The sequence below is a fragment of the Pseudophryne corroboree genome, chromosome 7 (assembly GCF_028390025.1).
Source record: "Pseudophryne corroboree isolate aPseCor3 chromosome 7, aPseCor3.hap2, whole genome shotgun sequence".
Taxonomy (NCBI): domain Eukaryota; kingdom Metazoa; phylum Chordata; class Amphibia; order Anura; family Myobatrachidae; genus Pseudophryne; species Pseudophryne corroboree.
In genome coordinates, this window is record NC_086450.1 from 441,101,701 (window position 1) to 441,117,378 (window position 15,678).

General features: G+C 43.1%; 1 protein-coding gene across 2 annotated transcripts in view; it reads right to left on the reverse strand.

The window, feature by feature from the left end:
* Positions 1–10,741: 10,741 nt before the first annotated feature.
* SYNGR3 (synaptogyrin 3) overlaps positions 10,742–15,678 on the reverse strand; it is a 60,109-nt gene continuing 55,172 nt past the window's right edge. The window contains exon 4 of one of the 2 annotated variants that reach the window (XM_063934918.1): positions 10,742–13,668. In XM_063934918.1, the coding sequence (XP_063790988.1) occupies positions 13,459–13,668 (210 nt within the window). In that variant the 3' untranslated portion in view covers positions 10,742–13,458. The other variant, XM_063934919.1, reaches the window with a different exon arrangement.

Below are 15,678 nucleotides of genomic sequence, written 5' to 3' on the forward strand. Positions count from 1 at the left end.
CCTGAATCTGAGAAATAAAATGTGTGATGATGCGTGGGTTTCCCCCCGATAACAATTGATAATTTCTTAAAAAGTATTGGCTGTATACCCTTTCCCGCCAGAGGTTAGGGTGCGTTGGGAAACACCCCCTAGGGGGGATAAGGCGCTCACACGCTTGTAAGAACAAGGGCTCTACCCTCTCATGAGATGGCCGCCCTTAAGGATCCTGCTGATAGAAAGCAGGAGGGTATCCAAAAATGTATTCACACACATACTGGTGTTATACTGCGACCAGCAATCGCCTCACCCTGGAGGTGCAGTGCTGGGTTGGCATGGTCGGATTCCCTGACTGGAAATATTGATATCCTAGATAAGGATAGTATATTATTGCCTATAGAGCATTTAAAAGATGCATTTCTATATATGCAGGATGCACAGCGGAATAATTGCCGACTGGCATCAAGTATAAGTGCGTTGTCCAATTCTACCAGTAAAATGGTCAGGTGATGCGGATTCCAAACGGCATTTGGAAGTATTGCCTTTGAAAGGGGACATTTGGGGTCAGTCTTTTAGACCTGGTGGCCATGGCAACAACTGGGAAATCCACGTTGTACCCCAGGTCGCCTCTCAAAATAAGACGCCGTATTATCAGGCACAGTCCTTTGTTGGCAAGCGGACAAAATGTTCCTCTTTTCTGCTCGTGACAGAGGGAGAGGAAAAAAGGCTGAAGAGATTACCCAGTTCCCAGGAACAGAAATCCTTTCCCGCCTCTGCAAAGCCCTCAGTATGACGCTAGGGCCTTACAAGCTCAGGCACGGTGGGGGCCCATTCTCAATGAATTTCAGTGCGCAGTGGGCTCACTCGCAAGTAGACCCCTGGATCCTTCAGGTAATATCTCAAGGGTACATATTGAAATTCGAGACGTCTCCCCCTCGCCGTTTCCAAAGGTCGGCTTTACCGACGTCTCCCTCTGACAGGGAGGCAGTTTTGGAAGCCATTCACAAGCTGTATTCCCAGCAGGTGATAATCAAGGTAGCCCTCCTGCAACAGGGAACGGGGTATTATTCCACACTATTGTGGTACCGAAGCCAGACGGCTCGGTGAGACCGATTCTAAATCTAAAATCTAAAATCTTTGAACACTTACATACAGAGGTTCAAATTCAAGATTGAGTCACTCAGAGCAGTGATTGCGAACCTGGAAGAAGGGGACTACATGATGTCTCGGGACATCAAGGATGCTTACCTTCATGTCAAAATTTACCCTTCTCACCAAGGGTACCTCAGGTTATGGTACAGAACTGTCACTATCAGTTCAGACGCTGCCGTAGGGATGGTCCACGACACCCCGGGTCTTTACCAAGGTAATGGCCGAAATGATATCCCTTCGAAGGAAGGGAATTTTAGTTATCCCTTACTTGGACGATTCCCTGATAAGGGTAAGATCCAGGGAACAGTTGGAAGTCGGTGTAGCACTATCTCAGGTAGTGTTGAGGCAGCACGATTGGATTCTCAATATTCCAAAATCGCAGCTGGTTCCGACGACTTGTCTTCTGTTTCCTAGGGATGTTCCTGGACACAGTCCAGAAAAAAGGTGTTTCTCCCGGAAGAGAAAGCCAGGGAGTTATCCGAGCTAGTCAGGAACCTCCTAAAATCGAACCAAGTCTCAGTGCATCAATGCACAAGGGTTCTGGGTAAAAATGGTGGCTTCCTACGAAGCAATCCCATTCGTTAGATTCCACGCAAGAACTTTCCAGTGGAACCTACTGGACAAATGGTCCGGGTCGCATTTTCAGATGCATCAGCGGATAACCCTGTCACCAAGGACAAGGGTATCCATCCTGTGGTGGTTGCAGAGTGCTCATCTTCTAGAGGGCCTCAGATTCGGCATTCAGGACTGGGTCCTGGTGACCACGGATGCCAGCCTGCGAGGCTGGGGAGCAGTCACACAGGGAAGGAATATCCAGGGCTTAGGGTCAAGCCTGGATACATCACTTCACATAAATATCCTGAAGCTAAGGGCCATTTACAATGCTCTAAGCTTAGCAAGACCTCTGCTTCAAGGTCAGCCGGTATTGATCCAGTCGGACAACATCATGGCAGTCACCCACGTAAACAGACAGGGTGGCACAAGAAGCAGGAGGGCAATGGCAGAAGCTGCAGGGATTCTTCGCTGGGCGGAAAATCATGTGATAGCACTGTCAACAGTATTCATTCCGGGAGTGGACAACTGGGAAGCAGACTTCCTCAGCACGACCTCCACCCGGGAGAGTGGGGACTTCACCCAGAAGTCGTCCACATGATTAAAAAACTCGACAGGTATTGCGCCAGGTCAAGAGACCCTCAGGCAATAGTTGTAGACGCTCTGGTAACACCGTGGGTGTACCAGTCAGTGTAGGTGTTCCCTCCTCTGCCTCTCATACCCAAGGTACTGAGATTGATAAGATGGAGAGGAGAAAGCACTATATTCGTGGCTCCGGATTGGCCAAGAAGGACTTGGTAACCGGAACTTCAAGAGATGCTCATGGAGGATCCGTGGCCTCTACCTCTAAGAAGGGACCTGCTCCAGCAAGGACCCTGTCTGTTCCAAGACTTACCGCGGCTGCGTTTGACGGCATGGCGGTTGAACGCCGGATCCTGAAGGAAAAAAGGCATTCCGGATGAAGTCATCCCTATCCTGATCAAAGCCAGGAAGGATGTAACCGCAAAAACATTATCACCGCAATTGCCGAAAATATGTTGCGTGGTGCGAGGCCAGTAAGGCCCGACGGAGGAAATTCAACTGGGTCGATTCCTACATTTCCTGCAAACAGGAGTGTCTATGGGCCTGAAATTGGGGTCCATTAAGGTTCAAATTTCGGCCCTGTCAATTTTCTTCCAAAAAGAACTAGCTTCAGTCCCTGAAGTTCAGACGTTTGTAAAAGGGGTACTGCATATACAGCCTCCTTTTGTGCCTCCAGTGGCACCTTGGGATCTCAATGTAGTTTTTGGTTCCAAAAGTCACATTGGTTTGAACCACTTAAATCTGTGGAGTTAAAATATCTCACATGGAAAGTGGTCATGCTGTTGGCCCTGGCCTGGGCCAGGCGCGTGTCAGAATTGGCGGCTTTATCCTGAAAAAGCCCTTATCTGATTTTCCATTCGGACAGGGCGGAATTGAGGACTCGTCCTCAGTTTCTCCCTAAGGTGGTTTCAGCGTCTCACCTGAACCAACCTATTGGTGGTGCCTGCGGCTACTAGGGACTTGGAGGCCTCCAAGTTGCTAGACGTTGTCAGTGCCCTGAAAATATATGTTTCCAGGACGGCTGGAGTCAGGAAATCTGACTCGCTGTTTATCCTGTGTGCACCCAACAAGCTGGGTGCTCCTGCTTCTAAGCAGACTATTGCTCGTTGGATTTGTAGTACAATTCAGCTTGCACATTCTGTGGCAGGCCTGCCACAGCCAAAAATCTGTAAATGCCCACTCCACAAGGCGGCGGCTGCCCGAGGGGTCTCGGCTTTACAACTTTGCCGAGCAGCTACTTGGTCAGGAGCAAATACGTTTGTAAAATTCTACAAAATTGATATCCTGGCTGAGGAGGACCTGGAGTTCTCTCATTTGGTGCTGCAGAGTCATCCGCACTCTCCCGCCCGTTTGGGAGCTTTGGTATAATCCCCATGGTCCTTACGGAGTCCCCAGCATCCACTTAGGACGTTAGAGAAAATAAGAATTTACTTACCGATAATTCTATTTCTCATAGTCCGTAGTGGATGCTGGGCGCCCATCCCAAGTGCGGATTGTCTGCAATACTTGTACATAGTTATTGTTACAAAAATCGGGTTATTATTGTTGTGAGCCATCTTTCAGAGGCTCCTCTGTTATCATGCTGTTAACTGGGTTCAGATCACAGGTTATACGGTGTGATTGGTGTGGCTGGTATGAGTCTTACCCGGGATTCAAAATCCTTCCTTATTGTGTACGCTCGTCCGGGCACAGTATCCTAACTGAGGCTTGGAGGAGGGTCATAGGGGGAGGAGCCAGTGCACACCAGTTAGTCCTAAAGCTTTCTTTAGATGTGCCCAGTCTCCTGCGGAGCCGCTATTCCCCATGGTCCTTACGGAGTCCCCAGCATCCACTACGGACTATGAGAAATAGAATTATCGGTAAGTAAATTCTTATTTTTCTCCCCCTCCCCCATACCCTTTTTCCTTCACACCCCTCTTACTGCTTCCAACACTATTCTCTCTCCCACATGTCTGCTGCTGGGGTGTCACCCTCATCCCCCCCAAATTCATGCTATCTCCCAATCTTGTTGCTTCTACCTCTGCAACAAAATTATGATTAGACACTCCATAGCCATGCAAATTACCAAATCATTCATGCCCAGCCCTTGTCATCTCCCACCTGGACTACTGCAACCTCTTACTCTCTGGTATTCCATTCTTCAGCATGTTGCCTGTTAAATATACTCTCTATGCTCTCTGCTGCTCAACTCATCTTCCTATCTCTTCAATCTCACTGTATCTATCCTCTTCTTCATCTCTGGCTCCCCTTACCCTACAGAAATCCAGTTTAAACTCCTCATCTTCCGAATCAGCATACCCAGTTGTGTCTCCCCCTACATCTCTGACCTCATTTCAGTCTACACTCCCCCCCCCCCCATCCACTCTGCTCGTTGCTTTCATTCTGTGTTGATTACCTCCTCCATTCCAAGACTTTTCTTGGTCTGTTCCCCTCCTCTGGAACTTACTCCCCTCATCAGATTGTCTACCAGACTGTATGGTTTACAATGTGTTCTGAAAACACACCTGTACGTTAAATCCCCCTTACACTTTTAGTTCACATTCTTTGTCCTTTGTCCATCTCTTCCCAGTCCACCTCCAGTTTATATCCCCCACTCCCTTAGACTATAAAATCTCACAAGCAGGGCCCTTCAACCTCTTGATTCTCTCCCTGCACTTTCCCTGTCTCCAGTGCATTCCTACTCATGGTCAATGACCCTGATCCTTTCTGTCTCGATCATTGAGTGCTATTTTTAAAAATTACAGTATTTACACCACTATGTGAGAATTTTACATTTTACAGGTTCAATCTTGGGGGGGTCTCCAGTTGTCTCCTCTGATTTGTGTCTGTGCTCAATATTTTCAGCTTCGGGCTCTTCCTTTCAACCTAACAACAGCATCTAGGGAAATATTTTTACTAAAGTCATGGTAGCTTCTCTCTTGAGCGATAGCGCTGTTCTAGCCAACCACCAGGGTGGCGCCAACAGTTGCCTGACGATGACAGAAATCAAAGGGATCACTGTGACTAGACATAACTATACTGTATGTTCCAGTGATCTGGGAAGAATAATAATCCTAGGACTCTAATCAGTAGTAAGGCTCTACATTCCAGAGAACGGTTCCTTCATTCAGATATCTGAGAATGAGGTTAATTAGATATTGACATAATGACAACTAATAAAGTTGAACCACAAAGCGAACAAGGGGCCTAATTCAGACCTGATCGCTCGCTAGGGGTTTTTTGCACTGCTGCGAACAGATAGTCGCCGCCTATAGGGGAGTGTATTTTCGGTTTGCAAGTGTGCGAACGCATGTGTAGCAGACCTGTAAAAATAGATCTTGTGCAGCCTCTGAGTAGCCCAGGACTTACTCAGCCGCTGCGATCACATCAGCTTGTTCGGGACCGGAGTTGACGTCAGACACTCGCCCTGCAAACGCATAGACACACCTGCGTTTTTCAAACCACTCCCAGAAAATGGTCAGTTGCCACCCACAAACGCCTTCTTCCTGTCAATCTCCATGCGATCGCCCCGTGTGAATGGATTCTTCGCACAAACCCATCACTGAGCGACGATCCGCTTTGTACCTGTGCGACGTGCCTGTGCAGTGCATGCGCAGTTCTGACCTGATCGCTAGCGAGCGATCAGGTCTGAATTACCCCCAAGGTACACAAGCAAGTCTTTGGTTGGCTTTAGTTAGTATGTTTGCAAAAGCTATGTTTCTTATGTCTTTACTGACAGCGTGATTGAGGCCAAAGTTAGAAAACCAGCTTTGATGAAAACAAAAACAAAAAAAGCATACTGTAAAGATTCAACGATCTAAATCTCTTGATACATACAGAAAGGATTTCCTATTTCCATACACCGCAGCACAGTGATTAATATTGTTGTATCACCTCTGGATTCCTGAGTTCGATTTCCATCAAGGCTCAATATGTGTGGAGTTTGCACGTTTTCCCTATATTTGCGTGGGATTCTTGTGGGTTGATTGGCTTCTGCCTAAAATGGACCGTAGTGTGTGTCTGTGTGTGAGAGAGAGAGAGGGGGGGGGGGGGGATTTAAAGTGTATGCTCCAATTGGAACACTTTGGGGCATATCCAGTTGAAAGCAACATTACCCTTTTTTTCCCTCGACGCAAGACTTTTCCTATTCCGTTGGCTGCAAGAAATTCAGATGTAATTTTTATAGGAATTACAACTGCTTTTTTTTCTTGCAGCTTCAGAGCAGGTTCAAAATTGGTAAAAATCCCTATTTTAAAGTACAAAATGTCAGGACTTGGTTCAGTTTGTTTTATTTGTTTCTATTTAAATGAAAAAGTTTGCTTTTTATACTTTTATTACAAATCAGCCATTTGAAGCATTTTAAAAGCGCAAAATATTTTTCTCTTGGACAGTAATATAGTATTGCCCAATATTTATTGTTTTAAGGATACAGGATGTTCTCCAAATTTTGTAGAATTTTTTTTCAGTGGGTGTTTGCTGTGAAAAATGTTACGACTGATTATTTTTTTCCATTGGATAGTGTGGGAATCAGGAGTGCGCATACCTGCGTTAATCCAAAAAATCACGCACCTAATTGGATATGCCCCAGTGTATATTTTGCCTTTGTACAGAAGTACTGAAAGTGCTAAATAAATAATTTCATAGTCACTTGGGCTTTAGTTATGTATTCCAACCAAGTGCATGGACTTTGTATGTTCTTCCCGTAGTCTTGCAGTTTTCCTTCCCGACATACTGGTAAGCTTTTAAATAAATTGTATTTGTGTGCCTTTACAGAACACATTAGATGGTAAGCTCTGCTGGGCTAGGGACTAGTGTTCTCTATATAGTGCTAGGTAACACCTACTTTCAGACATTCGGTTTGGAGTTGGGTGATAAAGTCAATCCACAGTTTTGTTCCATTTAACTTTTTATTTCATAATGTACAGAAAAACAAGATACGGTTTTGACACAAGACGCTACTGAAAACGCACAATCACAGATTGTTCTTTCAGGAGATACAATATATACAGATAATTGTAAACATATTACTTTTGTCCAGACACACATCACACCGTATAACTGACAATTTGTGAGCGGCCTCGGAGTCTGGCGTGAGAGGCTCTGTGAAGACATGGCTGCTGATTGGCGCTAGGTCATGTGCAGCACAGCAAGATAAATATATTGGCTGGGTACCTGGGTAATGAGTGATTTATTGAGAATTGCTATAGATGAGCACATCTAGCTGGGAAGTTGTGTCCAGCAGAAGAGGGGCTGTTGATGGCTTAAAATGTAGCGATCACATACTGTGAACACGGCGGAGGCAGCCATTTTTTGTGGGCTAATTATTAGCCTATCGATGATAACAATGCTATGGCGTCCATATTGGTTCATGGCTGACGCAACTGTCTAAGTAAACTGAGCCCACAGCTTGAGTCCCTTGAACCGTTTGGTGGAATATTGCAAGATTTCCATTCTGTAGTGGAAGAGCAAGCTGCAACCATTCTACGTCGTCTGTGCACAGTCTTGGACCGTGAGAGCACAAGACGACTTGGGACATTGTCTCGCTGCCTTCCACGTCTACAGGAGAAATCCATTCTTTCCAATGGGCCAGCATAATATTGTTACAGAAACGTTAGAATAATGGCACAATATTTTTGGTGCATTAAAAATGCAACATTATTATCAATAATGACATAGGTGCACAGTAGTAAGTTTTGAAAAAAAAGTTATAAGGCCAACTTTTCAGGAAAAGCTAAGTGTTCCCCCAGAAGGACTTTGTTTCTCACAGAGGAAGGTTTCTCACATGTTGTTTGTCTCTTTCTAGTCAGCTCCATGCAAGCCATGTTGTAGATTATCTAATACTATGATTGGTCGCAGGTTGGTCTAGTCCTATACATGTTCTAATACTTGATTATTTGAGGGGGGTATGGCCCTGTGAATGCTGTAAGGCTTTCATTGGCTGCAGGTATGTAAGTGTACTTACCCTGGCTACAGGTTGGTCTAACCTCCTGCACCTTCTGAAGCTCTGGTTAGTTGCAGTGTAATCTAGTCATGTACACCTTCTAATGCTCTGATTGGATGCAGTTTAATCTATCCCTGTATGCATTCTACTGCTCTGATTGGTTGAAGGTGGTCTGGTCATGCGAATGGCCTAAGGCTCTCATTGGCTGCAGGTAGGTGAATGATCTAATCTTCTGGCTTGGTCTAACCCTGTGCACCTTTCAATGTTCTAGCTGCATTTTAGTCTAGCCCAGTGCACAATTTAATGCCCTGATTGGTTGCAGGTTGGTCGAGTCATGTGAATTGCGTAAGGCTCTTACTGGCTGCAGGTAGGTGAATGTTCTAATCTGGCTACAGGTTGGTCTGTGCACGTTCTAGTGCTCTGATTGGCCGCAGGTTGCTCTAGCCCTTTGGACTCTATTATTGACTGGCTCCAGATTTAGAATAGAATAGCTGCTCATCCCAATACAAGTTGCCTAACAAGGTCTATTCCTGGCCAGGACTAGTGCAACTCAGTAGTTTCATTTTCTTGGTTGACGCATGAAACATGGTCTTGTAAAAAAAAACATTTGACAATAGAGAGTGTCTTCTAACCATCCTTGCTAACATTTCCATAATCCTATCTTGGTGTCTTTGTTGGAATGTACAATTTCTCCCTAAGGCTACCATTTAAAGCTAATAAAAATGCATTTTTACGTCAAACACTTCAGTGTGTAGCAAAAGTTCTGGCAGCTGTGACTCCGAGCAAGGTTCAAATTGAGGGTGCATAGCTCCCCCCGGTGGCAAGTGAAGTATTGTCATGTACAGAACAAGTGCTGATTCTATACAGAACGCTGTATGTGTTCTCGTTTCTACTTCATTTAGTCATAGCCATAGAAGAGGACTATTTCTATTTAGTCATCCCCCATTACTGTACTGTTATTTCAAAACAATGGACATTACAGATTTGTCCACTTACATCTAGTTTCCCTACACATTAAACAGCCCTTCTAGGCATGTCATGCTGTGCTGTGACTTGGTAGCGTTCTTTTTATACAACTTTTTTCCATTAAAATGATGCCAGTAGGACACACCAGCAGCTTTCCCTGATTAAAATGATATGTGGCATGCCTATATTCTGTGTGTGACCGCGCCTGTAACTGCATACGAAATGCTACGCTACAGTGTTTTCCTAGAGAACACTGTAGCGCGGCATTCTGTATGCAGATACAGGCGTGGACACACATAGAATATAGACATGCTGCATATCATTTTAATCAGCAAAAGATGCTTGTGCGTTTTATGCACATAGCAAAAAAAGACGACCGACGCTAATGGAGTTGCACGGGACCTGTCAGCTCACTACCGCCAGGCATCTCCTGCTGCATGGCATATTGAGGCAAGATGTATAAGGACACATCTGTATTTGCAAGTTGCATATTACATATTGATAGAAAATTGAAACCATAATTATCTTCCTTTCTATTCATAAGTAGGTTACCTCCTGATGTGGCTTACACTAGATGGTTACTGAAAGATATAGCAGGGAATCTATGAATCTGTTGGAGGATCTAAACCCTTGGATGCTTTCCGTCTAGTTCACCATAGTATGATTCGTTCCTCCGCCAGTAAGTAATGTTACTCCTTCGTAAGAGTATGAGGCTGAATGATTAGTTAAGAAGCAAAAACGTTATCATAAAGTGCACACTGTGCAAACGTTTTTTTCTTTACAGTGTTTAAAAATGTAAGTTTTTGAAAACGGTATAAAATGTCTTTACACGTATGTGTAAGGTTTCTGATATAATAATGTACATTGTTTCTGTCACTTGTTCTGGCAATAAATAGTCACCATATGTTTTTACAATGTTTTTCAGGGTGAGTAAAGTAATGCAACAAGATACATAGGTAAGATATTGTCTGTTCTCTTCAAACTAGTAAATTACTAGTGAAACATGTTCGAGAATAATTTCAAGTTCTGATAGAGATATAGAGGGTGGATCAATAAGTAAGGTTACGAGACCTCTCACGTGTGTAATGTTCTCTATGTCAGTCTAATTTACCGCCAGGCCAGAGCAGATAGACCTCGGCTTCCCCTCACGGCCGTTAGACTGCACCTCATATCAGTCATACTGTCCCCACATCAACTGTAAGGTGGCGGGAAGGCGATTCACAACTGGCGGTAAAGTTCGGCAATCCGTCATATCCTGGCTTCAGGCGTTTGACACTGGTTTCTTTTATGCCATTGGAACAAATGCTTAGACAAGTATAGGGACTATTGAGTATACGTATATGTACGAGTTGAACAAATGAACACAATTACCTTATTTATTGAACCACCCATGTATATTGTGTTTGTTGCCTTTTATTTTCATCTCCTTTGTTGCGGATAGTATAATTTGTACTATGGGGCCCATTTAGCAATGAGTTTTAGCTATTTAAAACGTGTTGCGTATGATGAATGATGTTCCAGCCAATCAGCTCACAACAGTAATTTTTCAAATACATGCAGGAGCTGATTGGCTGGAGCACCTTTTATCATACGCAACAAGTTTTAAACCGCTAAAATTTGTTGCTAAACGGGCCCTATGTTTGGATGTGACCATTTGTGCTCTGTAAATTCACATGGTACCATATCAGGGGGCGCTGCAGCCACAAACACCATCAGCGATACAATTATACATTTAGGTAGAGAAGGCGACACATTATCTGACAGGCACATAAACTGAATGTCAACAGAACGTTTTTCAGAAGATCAAATTCCACCTCATAAAACCTTCCAGTGTTCCCTCTAAGAACCCCAAAATATACATTAAATAGTATGGGGCTGATTTATGAAGCGTTTTATCATACGCAAGGAGTTTTAAATATGATAAATGGTGCTCCAGCCAATCACCGCCCAACTGACATGTGTTTGAAAAAAAATGACAGTTGGGAGCTGATTTATCATACACAATGGGGGGAATTCAAATGTTTGAAAAGTCGGTTGGATGTCTGTTTTTTCTTGCTATTAGATAGGAAAAAACAGACACCCAACTGACTTTTCAAACAATTGAATATCCCCCAATGAGTTTTACAAACTCATTGCGGATGATAAAACTCATTGAAAAATTGGCCCCTGTATTCCTAGCTACAACTGGTTTGCTACATGTTACTAGAAGGCTGCCTGGGACTAGGAAGATAGTGCATTATTATTTTCTTGTCCCTGTCGTAGTTTAGTGCCAAGTATTTTAGACCTGTACGTCTTTATCCATCACATATAGGAATGGATTCTGAAAAAACACTACATGAGTCTGTCGTGAAAGTGGTCCTGGTGACTAGCAAGAGGCAGCCATGTTGTGTGCTGGACAACCGCTCATGATAATACATCCTATAAATTGTGTGCCTCAGTGACGTGTCAAGGAGGCACAAAATGGCTGCCTCTACTGTGGTTTGGTGATGGGTGCACTAAATATGATTGGCTATAATCAAGCTGTTGGGAGCTGCATGCTCTATTAATCAACTTCACAATGAATCACACGTTTAATTCAGGGCTATTAGAAGATGCTATCCTGCTGCATACCTCCCAACATTTTCAAAAGAAAAATCGGGACATAATAAGCCACACCCCTGACCCACCCACACCACGCCCAGTTACACCCTAACCACACTGGCCACGTAGACATCATACCTCAGTGATTCCTAACAACCTGCTAGGTTGATCTTCCGTTCAGGCCACACAATTATACCTACACTTAAGTTAATGTTTTAGTATATTTTTTTTTATTATTATTAAAATTATTATTTAATTTTTTAAATGGCTTTATACCAGCTATTTCTCTTTGCAGAGTTGCATTATATTTATTGTTCTTTGAATAAATCGGCTAGGAGGCATTCATTTAAAATATTTAAAATAAAGGACTTATATTGCTGGAAATATTTATAACTAGAAACCACAACTGGCATAAAAGAGCGAGCAGACATCTTCGGAACTTTATGATTTCAAGAAATATACGTGAATACAGTAATTTCCCAAAAACCTCTCACCACGGCTTCAGAAACATTTCAGGTGTCTTTGTAAAATCTATAGGAAGCTAATTAAGTATTTCAAATAAAAAAAAAAAACTTTGTTGCTGGCTTCACCCTATACAACAAAGGAGTAATAAGATTATTATTGTGGACAGTACCCCCCCCCCCCCCCCCCCACCACCACCACCTCCCACGGCCAGTAGTATTACTGATGGCTTACCCATAATTCCACCGCAGCAATAGCTGTTTTGTTATCGCCTTCCCAGGATGGCGATAACAGATGGAAATCATTTTGTTTTTTAAATGTCTAAGCTTTTTTAAATATTTTGTATTTATTTTGATTTTTTATTTCTACAAATCTGGGCTTCCAGTTCCGATTGGCGATATAAATATATATCATCCTTGTTGTCGGACAAACAAAGACATTAATTTATTTTGTGAAAATGTTTCTTTCCTTTTACACGTTACAATATCAGTGAATTTTTATATTTAGTCTCTGAAAAAATGTATTTCAGCCATGTGAACTGTACTTACATACTATGGAAAATAATCACTTTTAGCTGTTGAACCCTCCATTGTTCCCGTCGGGAGCGCCAATTTCTGCTGCCTCGTGGACTATTCTATATCATCCGCTGCGGCTGCGTTCTCCATCTTTAACCTTGTTATAGTTGAACTTTAATCTGACTGGACAAGGGAACACACAAAAAGCCTGAGTGCATGAATTGTGAACATAATGCCTAAAGCTATCCTAAAATTGGCGTCTATTTGGCCCATTGTAGATCATGTAGATCCATATTACATAAAATGGCATAAAAGTAACAGAAAATTACCTATACCGCTGTGGTTATTAAAACTGCCAAAAAATATGTTTTGCTTGTTGACCAATTTATGTAGGTTTGCTAAGAGACTTCAATCCAATAAACCCTACATGTAAAAGGTAGATTTACAGACCCTACCATCTTTTTGGGTCACTGTAATCCAAGAATAGCTGGAGGTTTGAAGTGGGACATCCCTACCTTAGAGGGAACACTTACAATAATAAAAAAAAAAAAAAAAAACCTTTTTGAAGAGATCACACACAAGCATTCAATATCACAGTACATAGTGCACTGTACATCTAACTACAAGTATAATTCCAGCACTGGTAATCACATCTAGAATGTACAGCAGATTGCAGTAGTCATTGGATTCTCTGCCCTGCATCAGTACACTCGTTTTATGTCTGCGTACAACCATCCGTGGTCCTCTCCTCCATCAGTAAGAAGGTGCTTGGTACCCCTTGGGGCTGATGTCTGCATTTTCAGTGAAAGGAGGGCTTTGATAGGCTTCTGTGCTTTCAATGCCACTGCCTGTGGGGTGACCCGGGTATCCTGCATTGGCTCCAGTGCCAAACTGGTCCGTTGCAAACAGAGACATATCGGTTCCTAGTTGGAATCTCTGGAAGGCTTTCAAAGTCATTAGAACCTGTGTGAGAGGTCAGGTTAAAGGGTTAATAAAGGGTTAGCAGGGTGTTCAAAGAAAGCATTAACAACACTTCAGAGTGAAGATGATTGGTTAATAGGTTTAGAACTACATCCGGAATGGGTGTGACGGACTGGATGCTGAATTATCAGATCTCATCTCTGTAACTATCAATAGTGTATCTAACTCACAGTATCTAACTCGCAGTGGTGGCAGTCGGAATATTTGGCAATGAGTCTATTGATTCACTAGGATGAGAAGGCAACAGATAATATAACCTCAGGTTAAGCAAAGCTGAGGTCAATAGCTAGTTAATAAATGTCCTCATATATAAGTAATTATATAAATAGTATGATATACACTGCAGGATTTATCAGTAAGGATCCGTCACACCATGGCTAGGACAGCACTCCTGCAGACGAATTAGCAATCTGATCATCTATATATAAGTGATAATGGTGACTCAGCAAAGGGATATGAGGTTCTGAGATTTACAGACTTATCTCCACCCATTACCCAGCGAAACGTGTTAAGCCAGCTGCCACACTGCTGGTGTCCCCAATGGACCAGATCTCTGCAATTAATTTGGTACCTGGTGGATAGACCACTATCTTCTGCAAGGACATTTGCTAAAGGACTGCATGAACACATCATTCCACCTTTCTGGTAACCATTACTGCTACTTATTACTGAACTGCTACAATTTATATCGGACTGCCCGCGTGGAGAGTACTGAGATTTACGAACGTAATTAATTAGGAGTTGGGACTGTGGCTTTATATCTTTTTTTAAATGAACAAATCTGTGTATTTTTTTACTATAAGTCGTCCGTCATTTTATTGTTAACACAGACATTTCAGCGTTGGTTCTACATAACCGCCAACATGTTCAAGTGGCAGAAGAGCAAAGCAATTAATATGTGCCCTAATGATAACCGTGCACTTAGTTTATTAATTTATGTTAATATGATGAGCCATAGTTAATTGGAGCACCAGAAAGGGGTAGCTGGGTTATCAGAGGTTTGGGAGAGATTTTGACTCTTCTTCGACAAAGGCTAACTGTTTAAATTTCTCCAGGGAGCAGAGTGACAGGTACCCCTGAAAAAAAACAGGAGACACACTCAGACATAGGGGATCATACACGACAGATGTATATTGGGGGGTTCATGTGAACCTTATATACATTGGAATTTTAGCAATGCAAACATTTTCTTTTCAAGCGGAGATGTCAGGAAATATTAACAGAAGAATGATCTACTGTAAAGAAAGTTACATTTTCCTCACAGCCTCCGTAATATTCTTTAAGACTTTTATTGCAGTTTTTTCTGCATTTTTAGAGCCACCACTTGTCGAGCTGCTGAGGTAAGGAGTAATGAGTTAGGGCCTCTGACAATGTAAGCCTCTATGTATGTCAGGCCTCTAATAACCTCATCTTCGTTCATTCTGCATCAGCCTCTCGTACGTTTCAGACCTTCTCAACGCTCCTCAATGATTAGCAAGGAGATGGTATTTTGGCAAAGTGGCTGTTTTTTTTTTAATGGTTGTTTAATAAACACAATTAAACACATCTATTAATTCCCACACGTAATAGATAACCTTTAGATGTTCTAGGGTTTCGTAACTGTAGGCTTTTTTATGTTACACTTTTATTCAATATGTTTTTCAATTTCCCTAATGTTGCGTTGTGGTTAGAGGGGCATGCCTGTGGGGACATGACAAGCGGCAATGGGAGAGCCCCAGGAATATGGCTCCTAATAGCAATGCGTAAGGCCATATTAACGGATAGGCACAGTGGGCAGCTGCCCAGGGCCCCACAATTCTTGGGGCATTTGAGTAGGGGTAGTCATACAATCAGAGCTGCCAGGCATTCCAGCCTGCAGCCAGACAGTGAATGGCTGTCAGCATGCTGATTGGTGGGTGACTGGAGCTATCTACCAATCACAGTGCTGACAGCCATTTACTGCATGGAAGCATGTTTGTGGTGTTTTGGTTCCCCGTGAATGGGTGAGTAGGG